Source organism: Ranitomeya imitator, chromosome 1 (genome assembly GCF_032444005.1).
Source record: "Ranitomeya imitator isolate aRanImi1 chromosome 1, aRanImi1.pri, whole genome shotgun sequence".
In the NCBI taxonomy this organism is placed as follows: Eukaryota; Metazoa; Chordata; class Amphibia; order Anura; family Dendrobatidae; genus Ranitomeya; species Ranitomeya imitator.
The window spans coordinates 254,144,364-254,166,794 of record NC_091282.1 but is presented as its reverse complement, the minus strand read 5'-3'; the positions used below and the strand labels follow the sequence as shown (position 1 = coordinate 254,166,794).

The following is a 22,431-nucleotide window of genomic DNA, read 5'->3' as shown; positions in this document are numbered from 1 at the left end:
TCTTCAAGACAAAGCTGTGATTGACCTCGCTATTACGCATGCTTAAAAAGACAAACACTGCCGGGATAGAGGCTTTAAAGAGAGCAAATTGGTTCATTCTTCCTCAATACAGTGAATGCTTCTGTCTGAATCACATTTCTTGCATATTTATATAGAAATCTCAATGTAGGTGATCAGCGTAGAGCACAAGTTAATTGCGAACCGAGCCTTATTCTAATTGATTGGAGCAATACCAGATTTATATAGGTTCTGCTATTTTTGCACACTACTAACTCTTTATGTGGCAGAGCTTGACAATTCATCTTACAATTGAGGGCCCCATATTTTAAATAACAGTAATACAAGTTATATTTTAACGATTACCTCTACCTTGCTTTTTGAATATAAATTTGATTTGTAGCCCTATATCTTATGCTAAATGGAAGAGGGATGTAGGATTAGTCACTCAGGAGTGGGAGGATATCCTGGAGTCACCAGGAAAGGTATCTATTAATACTAATTAATAATTGGGCAGCACGGTGGCGCAGTGGTTAGCACAGCAGCCTTGCAGCGCTGGGGTCCTGGGTTCTAATCCCACCCAGGACAACATCTGCAAAGAGTTTGTATGTTCTCTCCGTGTTTGCGTGGGTTTCCTCCGGGCACTCCGGTTTCCTCCCACATTCCAAAGACATACTGATAGGGATTCTAGATTGTGAGCCCCATCGGGGACAGTGATGATAATGTGTGCAAAACTGTAAAGCGCTGCGGAATATGTTAGCGCTATATAAAAATAAAGATTATTATTATTATTATTATTACGACCCCAAGAAGATCTCAATTACTTCTTATACATACAACCTATAGAACTCCTAGAATGCTATTTAGAATGGGCATTAGGGCAGAGGATTGGGGTCTATGGTGTGCTTAGGAAGGGGTAGATTTAGTCCATACGTTCTGGTCCTGTACCGATCTAGCTGGGCTGTGAGAACATGTTGGTAAGCTGATCTCAGAAGTTTTAGCTCCCAAGGTATGCATGCTAGGTTATGTGGAGGAGGTTAGAGGATCGCCTCCTATACAATTGGCAATAGCTAAAATTCTATATCAAACTAGAAAGATTATAGTTAGGCACTGGTTGGCAAATAATGTTCCCTTAATAGAAGAGGTAGTGGGAGGTTTAAACAGTGTTATTCTAATGGAAAAACACGTCGATATAATAAGGGGGGCCACAGCTTAATTTGGGAAACAGTGAGAGGATTGGATTAAAAGCTCAAGGATGAGTTGGCCAGAGACATAATATTTAATTTGTTTCTTCTTTAATAATAGCAAAATAGGCCAGACAGAAGGTAGTTTATGGGTTGGGCAGTCCATGATGCTTTTGGTATTTGTATTTCAAGGCGGGTTGATAGTCTTATGCAAAATCAGAAGGGAAAGGAGGGCAAGTTTTGAAATCCTGGAGATGTGATATTTTATTACATGTCATATTTTCTGTATCAAACAGTCTGTAAGATTGGTTTCTGTGTTAAGTAAAAATGGTTTGGGTTCAGAAAAAAAAGTTGGCAGGTACGTGCTCCCTTCTGTGATTGCACCTATGTGCTATGACTCTGTCAAATATTATTTGGGGGGAGAGTCCAAGTAGGACTTTTGCTATTGGGACCATGATTCCATGTAAATCTCCCTGTACAAATAAATTGATAACTAGATTAAATATTCTATTCTGTGTAAACAGGCCCTCCCATGGCTTTGTCAAGGGAAGAGGGAGGGGGTTAATAAAAAATACGTTTGCCGACAGGCAAAATTGCTCAACCTTTATCTATTGTTCAAGGGCCAACCTTAAGGTACCTTCACACATAACGATTTCGTTAACGATATCGTTGCAACGTCACGCTTTTTGTGACGTAGCAACGATCCCGCTAACGACCTCGTTATGTGTGACAGCGACCAACGATCAGGCCCCTGCTGGGAGATCGTTGGTCGCTGGGGAATGATCAGGACCTTTTTTTGGTCGCTGATCACCCGCTGTCATCGCTGAATCGGCGTGTGTGACGCCGATCCAGCGATGTGTTCACTTGTAACTAGGGTAAATATTAGGTTACTAAGTGCAGGGCCACGCTTAGTAACCCGATATTTACCCTGGTTACCATTGTAAAAGTTAAAAAAAAAAACAAAAAAAAAAGTATATACTTACATTCCGATGTCTATCACGTCCCCCGCCGTCAGCTTCCCTGCACTGACTGTCAGCGCGCCGGCCGTAAAGCAGAGCACAGCGGTGACGTCACCGCTGTGCTCTGCTTTACGGCCGGCGCTGACACAGTCAGTGCGGGAAGCTGACGGCGGGGGACGTGACAGACATCGGAATGTAAGTATATACTGTTTTTTTTTTTTTTACTTTTACAATGGTAACCAGGGTAAATATCGGGTTACTAAGCGCGGCCCTGCGCTTAGTAACCCGATGTTTACCCAGGGTTACCCGGGGACTTCGGCATCGTTGAAGACAGTTTCAACGATGTCGAAGTCTTTCCCCTGATCGATGGAGAGAGCTGTCTGTGTGACAGCTCCCCAGCGACCACACAAGGATTTACCAACGATCACGGCCAGGTCGTATCGCTGGTCGTGATCGTTGGTAAGTCGTTTAGTGTAACGGTACCTTTAGTGATCTCACCACTATAGCTTTCTAGAGTGCTAGACAATATGTACAAGTTAGATCCAGAAATATTTGGACAGTGACCAAATCCACGTGATTTGGGCTCTGCATGCCACTATTTGTTATTTAAAATGATAGAATTGAAGTGTAATGTGTCCGGTTTAACTAAAGGGGTTGAACAAAAAATCCGGTGAAATGTTTAGGAATTGAAACCATTTTTCTACAAAGCCTCCTCATTCCAGGGGCTCAAAAGTAATTTACCTTTACCATAAAAGAAAATGTTTCATTTTTAATACTAGAGAAATCTTTGCAGGCAACGACTTACCTGAAGCCTTAAAGCCATTGACATAATCAAACTCTGGTTTTCCTCTCTTGTGATGCTTTAAAAGGTCTTTCCTGCATATAACTTCAGTTGTTCCTTGTTTGTTGGTCTTTCTGCCTTAAGTTTTGTCTTAAGAATGTGAAATGCTGCTCAATGGAGTTGAGATCTGTCAATTGACTCGGCCATTGCAGAAGATTCCACCACTTTGCCTTAAAAATCGCCTAGGTTTCTTTCGCAGTATGTTTTGGGTTATTGTCCATCTGTATTGTGAGTTTTTTCCAACCAACAATGCTGCATTTGGGTGAATCTGAGCAGAATGTATCACCTTGTAAACTTCAGAATTCATACGGCTGCTTCTGTCTTTAATGACATAATCAATAAACACTAATGACCTAGAGCAATGGGAAGCCATGCATGCCCATGCCATCACACTGCCTCTACCATGCTTTACAGAGGAAGTGGTGCGCTTTGGATCATGAGAAGAGATGACCAAACTCAAACTTAAATGTTCTGGGTTCGTACGAGAGAACGAGCGAGTGAGACAGAACGAGCGAGAGAACATGAGAGAATGAGCGAAAGAACACGAAAGAGAGTGAGAGAACACGAAAGAATGAGCGAGAGAACGAGTGAGAGAAAGAGAGAGCGCATTTTCAAGCTCCAAAGTTGTGGTCCCCATTTTTTTCAATGGAGTTTGTGTTCAGATTCAAGTTCGGGTACAGTTCTGAACTTTCAAGGGTCTGCTCATCCATAGTTACAAGTCTTCTCCATACTTTCTTCTTCCCCATCATTCTGGTACAGGTTGATCTTAGTTTCAGCTGTCCAAAGAATTATTTTCAAGATGTGTTTTGCAATGTCTAATCTGGTCTATTTTTAAGGCTGTGTGCACACATTGCAGATTTTTTGCGGTTTTTTTCGCAATAAAAACACGAAAAAAACGCATACATTATGCATCCCATCATTTAGAATGCATTCCGCAATTTTTCTGCACATGATGAGTTTTTTTCTGCATGTTCATTAATTTTGCGGATTTTTTGCAGATTTCCCACTATATTATTGCATTGGGAACCTCTGGAAAAATCCACAAAAAAAAAAAACGCACCAAAAACGCATGCGGATTTCTTGCAGAAAATGTCCGGTTTTGCACAGGAAATTTCTGCAAGAAATCCTGAATGTGTGCACATAGCCTCAGGCTGATTAATGGTTTGCACCTTGTGGTGAACCCTCTGTATTTGATCACATTAAGTCTTCTCTTTATGGTAGACTTAGGCTACATTCCCACACTGAACTTTTAATGTGTTTTTGATGTGTCAAAAACGCAGCGTCTTACGGTTCAAGCAAAGTGGATAGGATTTATAGAAATCCCATGCACGTTGTAGTTCTTTTGAACACTGCGTAAACTCACCTGCAGTGCATTTTTCTAATCCGCAGAATGTAAATTTCGATTGCGTGTACCTGAGTTTTTCATGCATATTTGCCCCATAAACATACATTAGATATGGAAAATCTGCACCAAAAAATACACATGCTGTTTAGTTCATCCAGTGGTGTCCGTATCAAAGATTAACCCCTTCAAGACCCAGCCTATTTTGACCTTAAAGACCTTGCCGTTTTTTGCAATTCTGACCAGTGTCCCTTTATGAGGTAATAACTCAGGAACGCTTCAACGGATCCTAGCGGTTCTGAGATTGTTTTTTCGTGACATATTGGGCTTCATGTTAGTGGTAAATTTAGGTCAATAAATTCTGCATTTATTTGTGATAAACACGGAAATTTGGTGAAAATTTTGAAAATTTCGCAATTTTCACATTTTGAATTTTTATTCTGTTAAACCAGAGAGATATGTGACACAAAATAGTTAATAAATAACATTTCCCACATGTTTACTTTACATCAGCACAATTTTGGAAACAAAATTTTTTTTTGTTAGGAAGTTATAAGGGTTAAAATTCGACCAGCGATTTGTCATTTTTACAACGAAATTTACAAAACCATTTTTTTTTAGGGACCACGTCACATTTGAAGTCAGTTTGAGGGGTCTATTTGGCTGAAAATACCCAAAAGTGACACCATTCTAAAAACTGCACCCCTCAAGGTACTCAAAACCACATTCAAGAAGTTTATTAACCCTTCAGGTGCTTCACAGCAGCAGAAGCAACATGGAAGGAAAAAATGAACATTTAACTTTTTAGTCACAAAAATTATCTTTTAGCAACAATTTTTTTATTTTCCCAATGGTAAAAGGAGAAACTGAACCACGAAAGTTGTTGTCCAATTTGTCCTGAGTACGCTGATACCTCATATGTGGGGGTAAACCACTGTTTTGGCGCACGGCAGGGCTTGGAAGGGAAGGAGCGCCATTTGACTTTTTGAATCAAAAATTGGCTCCACTCTTTAGCGGACACCATGTCACGTTTGGAGAGCCCCCGTGTGCCTAAAAATTGGAGCTCCCCCACAAGTGACCCCATTTTGGAAACTAGACGCCCCAAGGAACTTATCTAGATGCATAGTGAGCACTTTGAACCCCCAGGTGCTTCACAAATTGATCCGTAAAAATGAAAAAGTACTTTTTTTTCACAAAAAAATTCTTTTAGCCTCAATTTTTTCATTTTCACATGGGCAACAGGATAAAATGGATCCTAAAATGTGTTGGGCAATTTCTCCTGAGTACACCAATACCTCACATGTGGAGGTAAACCACTGTTTGGGCACATGGTAAGGCTCGGAAGGGAAGGAGCGCCATTTGACTTTTTGAATGAAAAATTATTTCCATCGTTAGCGGACACCATGTGGCGTTTGGATAGCTCCTGTGTGCCTAAACATTGGCGCTCCCCCACAAGTGACCCCATTTTGGAAACTAGACCCCCCAAGGAACTAATTTAGATGCCTAGTGAGCACTTTAAACCCTCAGGTGCTTCACAAATTGATCTGTAAAAATGAAAAAGTAATTTTTTTTCACAAAAAAATTATTTTCGCCTCAATTTTTTCATTTTCACATGGGCAGTAGGATAAAATGGATCATAAAATTTGTTGGGCAATTTCTCCCGAGTACGCCGATACCTCATATGTGGGGGTAAACCACTGTTTGGGCACTCGGCAGGGCTCGGAAGAGAAGGCGCGCCATTTGACTTTTTGAATGGAAAATTAGCTCCAATTGTTAGCGGACACCATGTCGTGTTTGGAGAGCCCCTGTGTGCCTAAACATTGGAGCTCCCGCACAAGTGACCCCATTTTGGAAACTAGACCCCCCAGGGAACTTATCTAGATGCATATTGAGCACTTTAAACCCCCAGGTGCTTCACAGAAGTTTATAACGCAGAGCCATGAAAATAAAAAATAATTTTTCTTTCCTCAAAAATGATTTTTTAGCCTGGAATTTCCTATTTTGCCAAGGATAATAGGAGAAATTGGACCCCAAATATTGTTGTCCAGTTTGTCCTGAGTACGCTGATACCCCATATGTGGGGGTAAACCACTGTTTGGGCGCACGGCAGGGCTCGGAAGGGATGGCACGCCATTTGGCTTTTTAAATGGAAAATTAGCTCCAATCATTAGCGGACACCATGTCACGTTTGGAGAGCCCCTGTGTGCCTAAACATTGGAGATCCCCCAGAAATGACACCATTTTAGAAACTAGACCCCCAAAGGAACTAATCTAGATGTGTGGTGAGGACTTTGAACCCCCAAGTGCTTCACAGAAGTTTATAACGCAGAGCCATGAAAATAAAAAAAAAAATTATTTTCTCAAAAATGATCTTTTAGCCTGCAATTTTTTATTTTCCCAAGGGTAACAGGAGAAATTTGACCCCAAAAGTTGTTGTCCAGTTTCTCCTGAGTACGCTGATACCCCATATGTGGGGGTAAATCACTGTTTGGGCACATGCCGGGGCTCGGAAGTGAAGTAGTGACGTTTTGAAATGCAGACTTTGATGGAATGCTCTGTGGGCGTCACGTTGCGTTTGCAGAGCCCCTGATGTGGCTTAACAGTAGAAACCCCCCACAAGTGACCCCATTTTGGAAACTAGACCCCCAAAGGAACTTATCTAGATGTGTGGTGAGCACTTTGAACCCCCAAGTGCTTCATAGAAGTTTATAATGCAGAGCCGTGAAAATAATAAATACGTTTTCTTTCCTCAAAAATAATTATTTAGCCCAGAATTTTTTAATTTTCCCAAGGGTAACAGGAGAAATTTGACCCCAATATTTGTTGTCCAGTTTCTCCTGAGTACGGCGATACCCCATATGTGGGGGTAAACTACTGTTTGGGCACATGCCGGGGCTTGGAATTGAAGTAGTGACGTTTTGAAATGCAGACTTTGATGGAATGCTCTGCGGGCGTCACGTTGCGTTTGCAGAGCCCCTGATGTGCCTAAACAGTAGAAACCCCCCACAAGTGACCCCATTTTGGAAACTAGACCCTGAAAGGAACTTATCTAGATGTGTGGTGAGCACTTTGAACCCCCAAGTGCTTCATAGAAGTTTATAATGCAGAGCCGTGAAAATAATAAATACGTTTTCTTTCCTCAAAAATAATTATTTAGCCCAGAATTTTTTATTTTCCCAAGGGTTACAGGAGAAATTGGACCCCAAAAGTTGTTGTCCAGTTTCTCCTGAGTACGCTGATACCCCATATGTGGGGGTAAACCACTGTTTGGGCACACGTCGGGGTTCAGAAGGGAAGTAGTGACTTTTGAAATGCAGACTTTGATGGAATGGTCTGCGGGTGTCACGTTGCGTTTGCAGAGCCCCTGGTGTGCCTAAACAGTAGAAACCCCCCACAAGTGACCCCATTTTAGAAACTAGACCCCCCAAGGAACTTATCTAGATATGTGGTGAGCACTTTGAACCCCCAAGTGCTTCACAGACGTTTACAACGCAGAGCCGTGAAAATAAAAAATCATTTTTCTTTCCTCAAAAATTATGTTTTAGCAAGCATTTTTTTAGATTCACAAGGGTAACAGGAGAAATTGGACCCCAGTAATTGTTGCGCAGTTTGTCCTGAGTATGCTGGTACCCCATATGTGGGGGTAAACCACTGTTTGGGCACACGTCAGGGCTCGGAAGTGAGGGAGCACCATTTGACTTTTTGAATACGAGATTGGCTGGAATCAATGGTGGCGCCATGTTGCGTTTGGAGACCCCTGATGTGCCTAAACAGTGGTAACCCCTCAATTCTACCTCCAACACTAACCCCAACACACCCCTAACCCTAATCCCAACTGTAGCCATAAACCTAATCACAACCCTAGCCCCAACACACCCCTAACCACAACCCTAACCCCAACACACCCCTAACCCTAACCACAACCCTAATTCCAACCCTAACCCTAAGGCTATGTGCCCACGTTGCGGATTCGTGTGAGATATTTCCGCACCATTTTTGAAAAATCTGCGGGTAAAAGGCACTGTGTTTTACCTGCGGATTTTCCGCGGATTTCCAGTGTTTTTTGTGCGGATTTCACCTGCGGATTCCTATTGAGGAACAGGTGTAAAACGCTGCGGAATCCGCACAAAGAATTGACATGCTGCGGAAAATACAACGCAGCGTTCCCGCGCGGTATTTTCCGCACCATGGGCACAGCGGATTTGGTTTTTCATATGTTTACATGGTACTGTAAACCTGATGGAACTCTGCTGCGAATCCGCAGCCAAATCCGCACCGTGTGCACATAGCCTAATTCTAAAGGTATGTGCACACGCTGCGGAAAACGCTGCGGATCCGCAGCAGTTTCCCATGAGTTTATAGTTCAATGTAAACCTATGGGAAACAAAAATCGCTGTACACATGCTGCGGAAAAACTGCACGGAAACGCAGCGGTTTACATTCCGCAGCATGTCACTTCTTTGTGCGGATTCCGCAGCGGTTTTACAACTGCTCCAATAGAAAATCGCAATTGTAAAACCGCAGTGAAATGCGCAGAAAAAAACGCGGTAAATCCGCCATAAATCCGCAGCGGTTTAGCACTGCGGATTTATCAAATCCGCAGCGGAAAAATCCGCAGAGGACCAGAATACGTGTGCACATTCCTAACCCTAACCCTACCCCTAACCCTACCCCTAACCCTACCCCTACCCCTAACCCTAACCCTAGCCCTAACCCTACCCCTAACCCTACCCCTAACCCTAACCCTAGCCCTACCCCTAACCCTACCCCTAACCCTACCCCTAACCCTAACCCTATTCTAACATTAGTGGAAAAAAAAAATTTCTTTATTTTTTTATTGTCCCTACCTATGGGGGTGACAAAGGGGGGGGGTCATTTATTATTTTTTTTATTTTGATCACTGAGATATAATCTATCTCAGTGATCAAAATGCACTTTGGAACGAATCTGCCGGCCGGCAGATTCGGCGGGCGCACTGCGCATGCGCCCGCCATTTTGGAAGATGGCGGCGCCCGGGAGAAGACGGACGGGACCACGGCTGGATCGGTAAGTATGATAGGGTGGGGGGGGGACCACGGGGGGGGGATCGGAGCACGGGGGGGGGGAATCGGAGCGCGGGAGGGGTGGAACGGAGCGCGGGGGGCGTGGAACGGAGCACGGGGGGGCTGGAATGGAGCACGGGGGGGTGGATCGGAGTGCAGGGGGGGTGATTGGAGCACGGGGGGGTGATTGGAGCACGGGGGGAGCGGACACGAGCACGGGGGGGAGCGGAGCACTGGACGGAGGGGAGCCGGAGCAGTGTACCGGCCAGATCGGGGGGGTGGGGGGGCGATCGGAGGGGTGGGGTGGGGGCACACTAGTATTTCCAGCCATGGCCGATGATATTGCAGCATCGGCCATGGCTGGATTGTAATATTTCACCCGTTATAATGGGTGAAATATTACAAATCGCTCTGATTGGCAGTTTCACTTTCAACAGCCAATCAGAGCGATCGTAGCCACGAGGGGGTGAAGCCACCCCCCCTGGGCTAAACTACCACTCCCCCTGTCCCTGCAGATCGGGTGAAATGGGAGTTAACCCTTTCACCCGGTCTGCAGGGACGCGATCTTTCCATGACGCCGCATAGGCGTCATGGGTCGGATTGGCACCGACTTTCATGACGCCTACGTGGCGTCAAAGGTCGGGAAGGGGTTAAATAGCACTAGCAACCAGGCAAACCCCACATGTACTCAGGCTGGCTAGTAGCTGTAAATCATTCAGCTGAGGCGATGAAAACTAAATCTCCGAACACTGACAAATACTCGGAGATCACCCGAGCGTGCTCAGGAAAACCCGAGCAACGAGTACACTCGCTCATCACTATTCCTCATTTCTGTTAGCGTGCCATTTGTTTATGTATTGAGAATTTTATTATAATAGAGATATACCGTGTTTATGAACATAGATGATGGTAATTGATAATAGGCTATTTCTGCTTTTCAATCTTTATACCCATTTGGTTACATTGGACTACATAGTCCTCAATTTATTATCTACCTCTATAGACTGATGTCAGTGTATACTGTTATGGGATTGGATTTTTCCCTTTTTACAAAATAATTAGCAGTGTTATAATATTATTAATAACGTGATTATTATATTATTTGTCAGATAAACATTATAGTATTTATGTGTGGTCACTAGTTTTGGCCAAAAATGATGCAAGTCCGAATTTGAGTGTACATGCATTTTAGTGCATTTCACTTCTAGAAATGCTTTCAAAATGAATGTAATCCACAGCTAAGTACAGAAATAAATGTTAAAGCAAAAAAACCAAGAAGTATCAAAAACAAAGCAGCTTTATTTAAAGCATGACACACCAGAGACAAAAACCACGATAAACACGCATGTGAAAAAACGCAAGTAAACTAAATAGGTGCAGAAATTCTGCACTATTAAAAATGCACCAAAAGCTCATCGTGGGAATGTAGCCTCAGATACTGAAACACCTACTTTATGAAGATGTGTTCTTCACTTGGGTGGATGTTGTGAAGGGGGTTTTCTTCAGCATGAAAAGGATTCTGCGATCATCTACCACTGTTGTCTTCTGTGAATGTCCAGGCTTTTTGAGTTGCCAGTGCGCTCTTTTTCTTGCAAAATGTGCCATTCCTAAGATTTCTGTTGTCTGATGTTTTTTTAAATTAATTTCAGCCTAAAAATGGTCTTTTCCCTTGCATTGAGAGCTCCTTTTTCTGCCTGTTGTGGGTTCACAGTAACAGCTTCCAAATGTAAATGCCACTCCTGGAATCAGCTCCAGACCTTTTCTCTGCTTAATTCATAATAGATTATCAAAGGAATAGCCCATGAAAGAGCTTATGAGATCATTGTCCAATTACTTGTGGTCCCCCTTAAAAAGAGGCAGCTACATATTAAAGATATATTAGGATGTGACTACCCTCAAATTGAAGCGGAGAGTCTGTTTATATTGATTACATAACCATCTTTAATATGTTTTGGTAAACAGATAAAATGACAAAACTTGTGTCACTGTCCAAATATTTCTGGACCTAACTATATGGTTTACCACAGAGCTGGACAAAATGCAGCATCCATGGAGATTAGAAAATGCCCAGGCAACTATGTTTTTCTTTTTTCACCTGAATGCACAAAGCAGGATTTGGTCATTGACAGCATCCAGGTCTTAAGGTACCGTCACATTAAGCGACGCTGCAGCGATCTAGACAACGATGCCGATCGCTGCAGCGTCGCTGTTTGGTCGCTGGAGAGCTGTCACACAGACAGCTCTCCAGCAACCAACGATCCCGAAGTCCCCGGGTAACCAGGGTAAACATCGGGTTACTAAGCGCAGGGCCGCGCTTAGTAACCCGATGTTTACCCTGGTTACCATTGTAAAAGTAAAAAAAAAAAAAACACTACATACTTACATTCCTGTCGCGTCCCCCAGCGTCAGCTTCCCTGCACTGTGTAAGCGCGCTTGCCGGAAAGCAGAGCGGTGACGTCACCGCTGTGCTTTGCTTTACGGCCGGCCGGCGCTGACACTGGGGGATGCAGGGAAGCTGACGCTGAGGAACGTGACAGGAATGTAAGTATGTAGTGTTTTTTTTTTTACTTTTACATTGGTAACCAGGGTAAACATCGGGTTACTAAGCGCGGCCCTGCGCTTAGTAACCCGATGTTTACCCTGGTTACCAGTGAAGACATCGCTGAATCGGCGTCACACACGCCGATTCAGCGATGTCAGCGGGAGATCCAGCGACGAAATAAAGTCCTGGACTTTCCCGATCTCCCAGCAGGGGCCTGATCGTTGGTCGCCGTCACACATAATGATTTCGTTAACGATAACATTGCTATGTAGCATGGAAAGTCTACTTCTAAAGCAGATAGATGAAGCTGCAACCCATAATGAGGTCCTGGTTATGGGGGACTTTAACTACCCGGATATTAACTGGGAAACAGAAACCTGTGAAACCCATAAAGGCAACAGGTTTCTGCTAATAACCAAGAAAAATTATCTTTCACAATTGGTGCAGAATCCAACCAGAGGAGCAGCACTTTTAGACCTAATACTATCTAATAGACCTGACAGAATAACAAATCTGCAGGTGGTTGGGCATTTAGGAAATAGCGACCACAATATTGTGCAGTTTCACCTGTCTTTCACTAGGGGGACTTGTCAGGGAGTCACAAAAACATTGAACTTTAGGAAGGCAAAGTTTGAACAGCTTAGAGATGCCCTTAATCTGGTAGACTGGGACAATATCCTCAGAAATGAGAATACAGATAATAAATGGGAAATGTTTAAAAACATCCTAAATAGGCAGTGTAAGCGGTTTATACCTTGTGGGAATAAAAGGACTAGAAATAGGAAAAACCCAATGTGGCTAAACAAAGAAGTAAGACAGGCAATTAACAGTAAAAAGAAAGCATTTGCACTACTAAAGCAGGATGGCACCATTGAAGCTCTAAAAAACTATAGGGAGAAAAATACTTTATCTAAAAAACTAATTAAAGCTGCCAAAAAGGAAACAGAGAAGCACATTGCTAAGGAGAGTAAAACTAATCCCAAACTGTTCTTCAACTATATCAATAGTAAAAGAATAAAAACTGAAAATGTAGGCCCCTTAAAAAATAGTGAGGAAAGAATGGTTGTAGATGACGAGGAAAAAGCTAACATATTAAACACCTTCTTCTCCACGGTATTCACGGTGGAAAATGAAATGCTAGGTGAAATCCCAAGAAACAATGAAAACCCTATATTAAGGGTCACCAATCTAACCCAAGAAGAGGTGCGAAACCGGCTAAATAAGATTAAAATAGATAAATCTCCGGGTCCGGATGGCATACACCCACGAGTACTAAGAGAACTAAGTAATGTAATAGATAAACCATTATTTCTTATTTTTAGGGACTCTATAGAGACAGGGTCTGTTCCGCAGGATTGGCGCATAGCAAATGTGGTGCCAATATTCAAAAAGGGCTCTAAAAGTGAACCTGGAAATTATAGGCCAGTAAGTCTAACCTCTATTGTTGGTAAAATATTTGAAGGGTTTCTGAGGGATGTTATTCTGGATTATCTCAATGAGAATAACTGTTTAACTCCATATCAGCATGGGTTTATGAGAAATCGCTCCTGTCAAACCAATCTAATCAGTTTTTATGAAGAGGTAAGCTATAGACTGGACCACGGTGAGTCATTGGACGTGGTATATCTCGATTTTTCCAAAGCGTTTGATACCGTGCCGCACCAGAGGTTGGTACACAAAATGAGAATGCTTGGTCTGGGGGAAAATGTGTGTAAATGGGTTAGTAACTGGCTTAGTGATAGAAAGCAGAGGGTGGTTATAAATGGTATAGTCTCTAACTGGGTCGCTGTGACCAGTGGGGTACCGCAGGGGTCAGTATTGGGACCTGTTCTCTTCAACATATTCATTAATGATCTGGTAGAAGGTTTACACAGTAAAATATCGATATTTGCAGATGATACAAAACTATGTAAAGCAGTTAATACAAGAGAAGATAGTATTCTGCTACAGATGGATCTGGATAAGTTGGAAACTTGGGCTGAAAGGTGGCAGATGAGGTTTAACAATGATAAATGTAAGGTTATACACATGGGAAGAGGGAATCAATATCACCATTACACACTGAACGGGAAACCACTGGGTAAATCTGACAGGGAGAAGGACTTGGGGATCCTAGTTAATGATAAACTTACCTGGAGCAGCCAGTGCCAGGCAGCAGCTGCCAAGGCAAACAGGATCATGGGGTGCATTAAAAGAGGTCTGGATACACATGATGAGAGCATTATACTGCCTCTGTACAAATCCCTAGTTAGACCGCACATGGAGTACTGTGTCCAGTTTTGGGCACCGGTGCTCAGGAAGGATATAATGGAACTAGAGAGAGTACAAAGGAGGGCAACAAAATTAATAAAGGGGATGGGAGAACTACAATACCCAGATAGATTAGCGAAATTAGGATTATTTAGTCTAGAAAAAAGACGACTGAGGGGCGATCTAATAACCATGTATAAGTATATAAGGGGACAATACAAATATCTCGCTGAGGATCTGTTTATACCAAGGAAGGTGACGGGCACAAGGGGGCATTCTTTGCGTCTGGAGGAGAGAAGGTTTTTCCACCAACATAGAAGAGGATTCTTTACTGTTAGGGCAGTGAGAATCTGGAATTGCTTGCCTGAGGAGGTGGTGATGGCGAACTCAGTCGAGGGGTTCAAGAGAGGCCTGGATGTCTTCCTGGAGCAGAACAATATTGTATCATACAATTATTAGGTTCTGTAGAAGGACGTAGATCTGGGTATTTATTATGATGGAATATAGGCTGAACTGGATGGACAAATGTCTTTTTTCGGCCTTACTAACTATGTTACTATGTTACTATGTCACAAAAAGCAACGATATCGTTATGTGTGACGGTACCTTTACTGCATAAGCAAACAGAGACTGCTCTTGCAGGGCAGGAAGCACACAGCTGCTGACATTTAATAATAGTGCCATGTGCTCCTCTTGTATCCATGTTTGTTAGCAGACACCGATGCAGAGAACTACATACAGCAGTCAGCAATAAGGTGCTAAATGTAGCTTTCTGCCTGTAGTATACTACTATTATTTTACTAGCTTCAAACAGGTTTGGCTCTGCTCACAAAATAGTGACATTTTTGCAAACAAATCAACGGGCATGTGAAATTTCTATTAAGCATAATGGTCACCTCGTTCTACCAGTTTCTGGATCCACAACTCTGCGGATAACACTTTGCCGAGCATCCCACTCTTCCTTGGTCATTGGTTTCATTGCTTGAATACGAGATTTTTGTTCATCTGTCAAAACTTATGAACAAACAAAAAATTTGGTGAATGAATCTATTAACAACATTGAAACAATCTTAAATGCTCGTTTGGTTTCCAGAGTCCAGAATTATAGCCTCTTTACCTGGACCAGTGCTTTCCATAGACTCCTTCTGCCAAAGATCCAGAGATGGTCCAGGATGGAATTCTTCATTCCTGTCTGGGGTTCCCTGGCATTTCACTTTGACCATATCTTTCTTGCTATGTTTTTTACTTTTCTTTTTCGCCTTTTTCTTCTTTTTTACCTTTTTATCTCTTTTCTTTTTCTTCTGACTCCCGTTTCCACAGCAGTCTGTTGATTCATCTAAACAGCTTGATGATGAGGATGATGATGAGCTACAGGAAGAGGATGTACTAGCCTTCCGTTTTCTTCTTTTCCTCTTCTTTGACGGAGATGATGATGATGATGAAGACGAAGAAGTGCTCACTTTCCTCTTTCTTCGCTTTCCTTTCTCTGAAATAAAAAATAACATTTTAGGAGTCAAATGTTAAGGAAAGTAAGAGTCTTGGCTATCTGGTTCACTGTGCCCATATACCGGAGACCACCTGTGCTTCTAAGGGCCACACGCTCTACACTCACTAATAAAGAATTGACTGGTATTGAGGAGGGTAAGGGGCAATATATTTCTGTCCAGCACAGGACTGTGATAAGGACTGTGCCCAAGTTGTGCCCTAACTGACTTCATTACTAACCTTTCCTAGAGGTATCAGCATGATACTTGGCATGAGAAGAGCTCTTCCGTGGAGGTGAAGTACTGCTGCTGCTCTCTCTATGGCGAGAAGTAGATTTCTTTTTCAGAGATTTATGATGAGACTCTGAACGACTTCTACTGCGATGTTTCCTTTTTTTATCAACTTTGTCCATGGTGGCTCCTTTGGAAAGGATTACTGTAAAGTAAATGTAATCTGTTATCAAACTGCCATGCAACCATAAAATGGCAGCAGTTGCACATCAAACTAATCCATTTATAGCCATTAAAATGTCAGTGACCAGAAAATGTGATAAACTGCAGATCTAGTGTGCTCTATTATATTCATTTTAATTTGCTTAACAGTTGTTCCTTGAAATGCATTATATACTAGGAATATCCTGCAAAGCCTTAAAATGATTATGGGTAATAAAAGTTTATTTTTTATATTACTTTGCAAAATACCATAAAATAATTAAAGAGGCTTGTCTGTTCAAAATAATTATTTAAATTTCATCCGGAGAGTATGTGTCCACGTTCAGGATTACATCCGGATTAGCTGCGGATTGAACGCTACAGCCGCAGCGCTCAACCCGCAGCGTCCAGATGTTACAGCATAGTGGAGGGTATTTTATGAAATCCCGTCTCCACTATGCGAACACGCATCCAGCAGCCCTGTGTTTATGGACATGCGGCGCGTCTTTTTAGAACGCAGCATGTCTGTTTACCTTGCAGCGACGCTCCGTCGCCGAAAGATAAATTACAGGGCCCTATGTATGGGGTGCGGAGATTCCGGATGTGTGCAATGAACACATCCGGAATCACCGCGCTTAAAGAAGGGGGCGGCACTTTGGGTGGAGCAGGTTTTCCGCTCCGTCCGAAGCACCGTTATTACGGACCGTGGACACGCACCCTTAGAAAGCTACTAAAAGCCAAGTATTTCTATCCATTTGGACACTGCCAATTCACTAGCGTTGCAGCTGTAAAGGGGGCAAGTACGCTTATACTTTTGCTTAGTCATCTGGTTCAAGAATAGTCTACAATGCTTAAATTAAGGGAACGCTTAAACAACAGAATATAACTCCAAGTAAGTCAAACTTCTGTGAAATCAAACTGCCGCTTAGGAACACTGTTTGACAATCAATTTCACATGCTGTTGTGCAAATGGAATAGACAACAGATGGAAATTATCAGCAATTATCAAAACACACTCAATAAAGGAGTGGTACTGCAGGTGGGGACCACAGACCGCATCTCAATACCAATGCTTTCTGGCTGATGTTTTGGTCACTTTTGAATGTTGGTTGTGCTTTCACACTCGTGGTAACATGATACGGACTCTACAACCCACTGGCTCAGGTAGTGCAGCTCATCCAGGATGGCACATCAGTGCGAACTGTGGCAAGGTGGTTTGCTGTGTCTGTCAGTGCAGTGTCCAGAGGCTGGAGGCGCTACCAGGAGACAGGCCAGTACACCAGGAGATATGGAGGGGGCCGTAGGAGGGCAACAACTCAGCATCAGGACCGTTACTTCAGCCTTTGTGCAAGGAGGAACATGAGGAGCACTGCCAGAGCCCCGCAAAATGACATCCTCCAGGCCACAAATGTGCAAGTGTCTGCAAAAACGGTTAGAAACTGACTCCATGAGGATGGTCTGAGTGCCCGACGTCCACAGATGGGGGTTGTGCTCACAGCCCAACACTGTGCAGAACACCAGGATTGGCAAATTCGCCACTGGCGCCCTGTGCTCTTCACAAATGAAAGCAGGTTCACACTGAGCACATGTGACAGAAGTGACAGTCTGGAGATGCGGTGGAGAGCGATCTGCTGCCCGCAACATTCTTTAGCATGACCGGTTTGGCAGTGGGTCAGTAATGGGTTGGCATTTCTTTGGAGGGCCGCACAGCCCTCCATGTGCTCGCCAGAGGTAGCCTGACTGCCATTAGGTACCGAGATGAGATGCTCAGACCCCTTGTGAGACCATATGCTGGTGCGGTTGGCCCTGGGTTCCACCTAATGCAGGAGAATGCCAGACCTCATGTGGCTGGAGTATGTCAGCAGTTCCTGTAAGATGAAGCCATTGAAACTATGGACTGGACCGCTCATTCCCCAGACCTGAATCCGACTGAACGCATCTGGGACATCATGTCACACACCATCCACCAACGTCACGTTGCACCACAAACTGTCCAGGAGTTGGCGGATGCTTTAGCCCAGGTCTGGGAGGAGATCCCTCAGGATACCATCCGCCACCTCATCAAGAGTGTCCAGGCATTGTAGGGAGGTCATACAGGCACGTGGAAACCACACACACTACTGAGCATCATTTCCTTGTCTTGAGGCATTTCCACTGAAGTTGGATCAGCCTGTAACTTCATTTTCCACTTTCATTTTGAGCATCATTCCAACTCCAGACTTCCGTGGGATATTAGTTGTGATTTACGTTGATCATTTTTAGATTTTATTGTTCTCAACACATTCCACTATGTAATGAATAAAAACTTACAACTGGAATATTTCATTCAGCGATATCTAGGATGTGGAATTTTAGTGTTCCCTTTATTTTTTTGAGCGGTGTAGTTATTTAGCAGAAACGTTAATAGTTTTTATTTAAAAAAAGAACGTCACGTTTTATGCTGCCCAAACTATAGGCACCATGAGGATGGCTTCTACATGGCAAACATCTATGTTTTGATGTTTCAGAGAAGAAAAAAAAAAAACAGGTGAAAGAATGGATGGGGGCAAGCGACTAGTCCAAAATGTATGCCCTGGTCAGCTTATCCTTGCCTACTCCCAAGTCTACACATACGGGAAGACGTGACAATAAGGGAAACATGCTGACTCAGTGGTTAGTACTGTTGCTTTGCAGCGCTGAGGTCCTGGTTTCAAATCCCATCAAGTACATTTGCAAGGAATTTATATGTTCTCCCCTTGTTTGAGTGGGTTTCCTCTGGGTTCTCCAATTTCCTTCCACACTCCAAGACATAACGACAGAGAATTCAGATTGTGAGCCCCAATGGGGACAGTGAGGATAATGTCTGTATAGCGCCTTGGAATATGATGGCGCTATATAAGCATAATAAATAAGTCTGAGCGGGCGGGTAGCAAGTGGTGCGGACATACCTCTTGGACTAGTTACTTTATCCCTGTTTTGAGCTATGTTTTTCTTGGAAACGTCTCAGCGTCTGAGTAAAACAGATGTTTGTAATGCAGATATCTCCATTCCCTGCTTGCTGTGGTCCAGGCACCCCATGAATCATGTGATAAGTTCCCATTAGAGATTTATGGCATGATAATTTAATATGCCATAATGGCTACTCCTAGGGATACAGATGCTGAGAACCCACTAAACAACCCTCCCCCAAAAATATGGAAAAAAATAATATAAAATTGGTATCTAGTCTCTTTATTGGTAATGAAAAAAGAAAAGTTGCTGCCCCCATTAATGGTTAGGTAACACAAGCATGAGCTGTTCTAGAAAGGTTCATTTCCACGACCGTATATCATAGCCCATACAATGGCAACCATGCTCGGCCTAACACGTCTCACAAATACCTATGAGCCTGTAATCCCAGCGCAATAGCTCCACGGTCTGCCCGGGCATCGCAGGCTTACCACATGCTGTAGCCCCACGGTCTGCCCGGGCATCGCAGGCTTACCACATGCTGTAGACCCACGGTCTGCCCGGGCATCGCAGGCTTACCACATGCTGTAGCTCCACGGTCTGCCCGGGCATCGCAGGCTTACCACATGCTGTAGCCCCACGGTCTGCCGGGCATCGCAGGCTTACCACATGCTGTAGCCCCACGGTCTGCCCGGGCATCGCAGGCTTACCACATGCTGTAGCTCCACGGTCTGCCCGGGCATCGCAGGCTTACCACATGCTGTAGCCCCACGGTCTGCCGGGCATCGCAGGCTTACCACATGCTGTAGCCCCACGGTCTGCCCGGGCATCGCAGGCTTACCACATGCTGTAGCTCCACGGTCTGCCCGGGCATCGCAGGCTTACCACATGCTGTAGCCCCACGGTCTGCCCCGGCATCGCAGGCTTACCACATGCTGTAGCCCCACGGTCTGCCCGGGCATCGCAGGCTTACCACATGCTGTAGCCCCACGGTCTGCCCGGGCATCGCAGGCTTACCACATGCTGTAGCTCCACGGTCTGCCCGGGCATCGCAGGCTTACCACATGCTGTAGCCCCACGGTCTGCCCCGGCATCGCAGGCTTACCACATGCTGTAGCCCCACGGTCTGCCCGGGCATCGCAGGCTTACCACATGCTGTAGCCCCACGGTCTGCCCGGGCATCGCAGGCTTACCACATGCTGTAGCCCCACGGTCTGCCCGGGCATCGCAGGCTTACCACATGCTGTAGCCCCCACGGTCTGCCCGGCATCGCAGGCTTACCACATGCTGTAGCCCCACGGTCTGCCCGGGCATCGCAGGCTTACCACATGCTGTAGCCCCCACGGTCTGCCCGGGCATCGCAGGCTTACCACATGCTGTAGCCCCACGGTCTGCCCCGGCATCGCAGGCTTACCACATGCTGTAGCCCCACGGTCTGCCCCGGCATCGCAGGCTTACCACATGCTGTAGCCCCACGGTCTGCCCGGCATCGCAGGCTTACCACATGCTGTAGCCCCACGGTCTGCCCGGGCATCGCAGGCTTACCACATGCTGTAGCCCCCACGGTCTGCCCGGGCATCGCAGGCTTACCACATGCTGTAGCCCCCACGGTCTGCCCGGGCATCGCAGGCTTACCACATGCTGTAGCCCCCACGGTCTGCCCGGGCATCGCAGGCTTACCACATGCTGTAGCCCCACGGTCTGCCCGGCATCGCAGGCTTACCACATGCTGTAGCCCCACGGTCTGCCCCGGCATCGCAGGCTTACCACATGCTGTAGCCCCACGGTCTGCCCGGGCATCGCAGGCTTACCACATGCTGTAGACCCACAGTCTGCCCCAGCATCGCAGGCTTACCACATGCTGTAGACCCACGGTCTGCCCCGGCATCGCAGGCTTACCACATGCTGTAGCCCCACGGTCTGCCCTGGCATCGCAGGCTTACCACATGCTGTAGCCCCACGGTCTGCCCGGGCATCGCAGGCGTACCACATGCTGTAGCCCCCACGGTCTGCCTGGCATCGCAGGCTTACCACATGCTGTAGCCCCCACGGTCTGCCCGGGCATCGCAGGCTTACCACATGCTGTAGCCCCACGGTCTGCCCCGGCATCGCAGGCTTACCACATGCTGTAGACCCACGGTCTGCCCTGGCATCGCAGGCTTACCACATGCTGTAGCCCCCACGGTCTGCCCCAGCATCGCAGGCTTACCACATGCTGTAGCCCCACGGTCTGCCCGGGCATCGCAGGCTTACCACATGCTGTAGCCCCACGGTCTGCCCGGGCATCGCAGGCTTACCACATGCTGTAGACCCACAGTCTGCCCCAGCATCGCAGGCTTACCACATGCTGTAGACCCACGGTCTGCCCGGGCATCGCAGGCTTACCACGTTTGACAATTCGATAGTGTGAATGCAGCCAAGTCTCAGAGGCGACCTATAATAGCCGCTGTCCAGGGCAATGCACTGAGGCCCTTGCCTTACAAGATTAGCAGAATCCATTATCACCATGGCAGGCTGTTTTATTCACGTCAGTAATAACTTGGAGCTGGCACTTCACAGCCACAGCAGTAATGGCTGCAGAAGTCAGTGCACAGGACCTGTCCAGCCTCACCTTCCTCCTCAGGACCTAGAGGTGAGAACCTCGGCTTTCATGCTGCTAACACAGTACGAGTCAGACACGGAGAGTGGGGCGCTCCGTACACGGATCCCCGGTACAATGCATTACGGCTGCAGTGTCCCAGTTACAGCAGGCAGCGCGCATGCGCACTAGTATTTCATCTCTTCAGCGGCAGCGATTTGTTACATTGCAGCAATACATAGTAATAATGGGCCCCTCAGCTGGATGGAAGGGCCAATAACAACAGTGACGCTACTGCGGGTGTGCACGAGTTACTTCGTGCATTTATTTACCTGACGGACGCTTTGTGCAACATTTCAAAATGTCCCCGGATACGTAGATCCTCGCTTATAGTTCCGGAAGTCTCCAGAGTGTGTGAATGTGGGAGTGTACCTGAGAAATGTGGCGTTTGTTACATATTACAGGTTGTTCGGCTTCCGAGGCCACAGAGATCGATAGATAGATAGATAGATAGATAGATAGATAGATAGATAGATAGATAGATAGATAGATAGATAGTGTCGGGATCACACTCAGTCGGAGCAGCCTTTGGAAGTGGTGAATCACCAGAAATAATACACAAGACACGTCTTGTATAGTGTATCACTGGGAAGTCTCTGAAGCACGCCTGCCTTCAAAGTGCTATCCCTTCTTTATATAGTGGTTTCAGTAGGTTTAGTGGTTATACAAGTTTTGCATGTTCAAACAAAGAGACAAAACAGGAAAGAAAGAAAAGAAAAGAAAACAGTTTCGTGGGCGGCAGTTTCACAACAAACAGTACAAAGGCAATTCCACAGACAAGAAAAACAGGAT

General features: G+C 45.2%; 1 protein-coding gene across 2 annotated transcripts in view; it reads right to left on the bottom strand.

Annotated features, from left to right (window-relative positions):
- The window catches only part of ARL6IP4 (ARF like GTPase 6 interacting protein 4), a 39,203-nt gene extending 17,192 nt beyond the window's left edge, over positions 1–22,011 (bottom strand). The window contains exons 1-4 of one of the 2 annotated variants that reach the window (XM_069755757.1): positions 21,912–22,011; positions 15,883–16,077; positions 15,275–15,643; positions 15,054–15,171 (exon numbers count right to left, since the gene is read on the bottom strand). In XM_069755757.1, the coding sequence (XP_069611858.1) occupies positions 15,054–15,171; positions 15,275–15,643; positions 15,883–16,054 (659 nt within the window). In that variant the 5' untranslated portion in view covers positions 16,055–16,077; positions 21,912–22,011. Of the gene's footprint in view, positions 1–15,053; positions 15,172–15,274; positions 15,644–15,882; positions 16,078–21,612; positions 21,888–21,911 lie in introns of those variants that run through there. The other variant, XM_069755751.1, reaches the window with a different exon arrangement.
- Between the last annotated feature and the right edge of the window lie 420 nt (positions 22,012–22,431).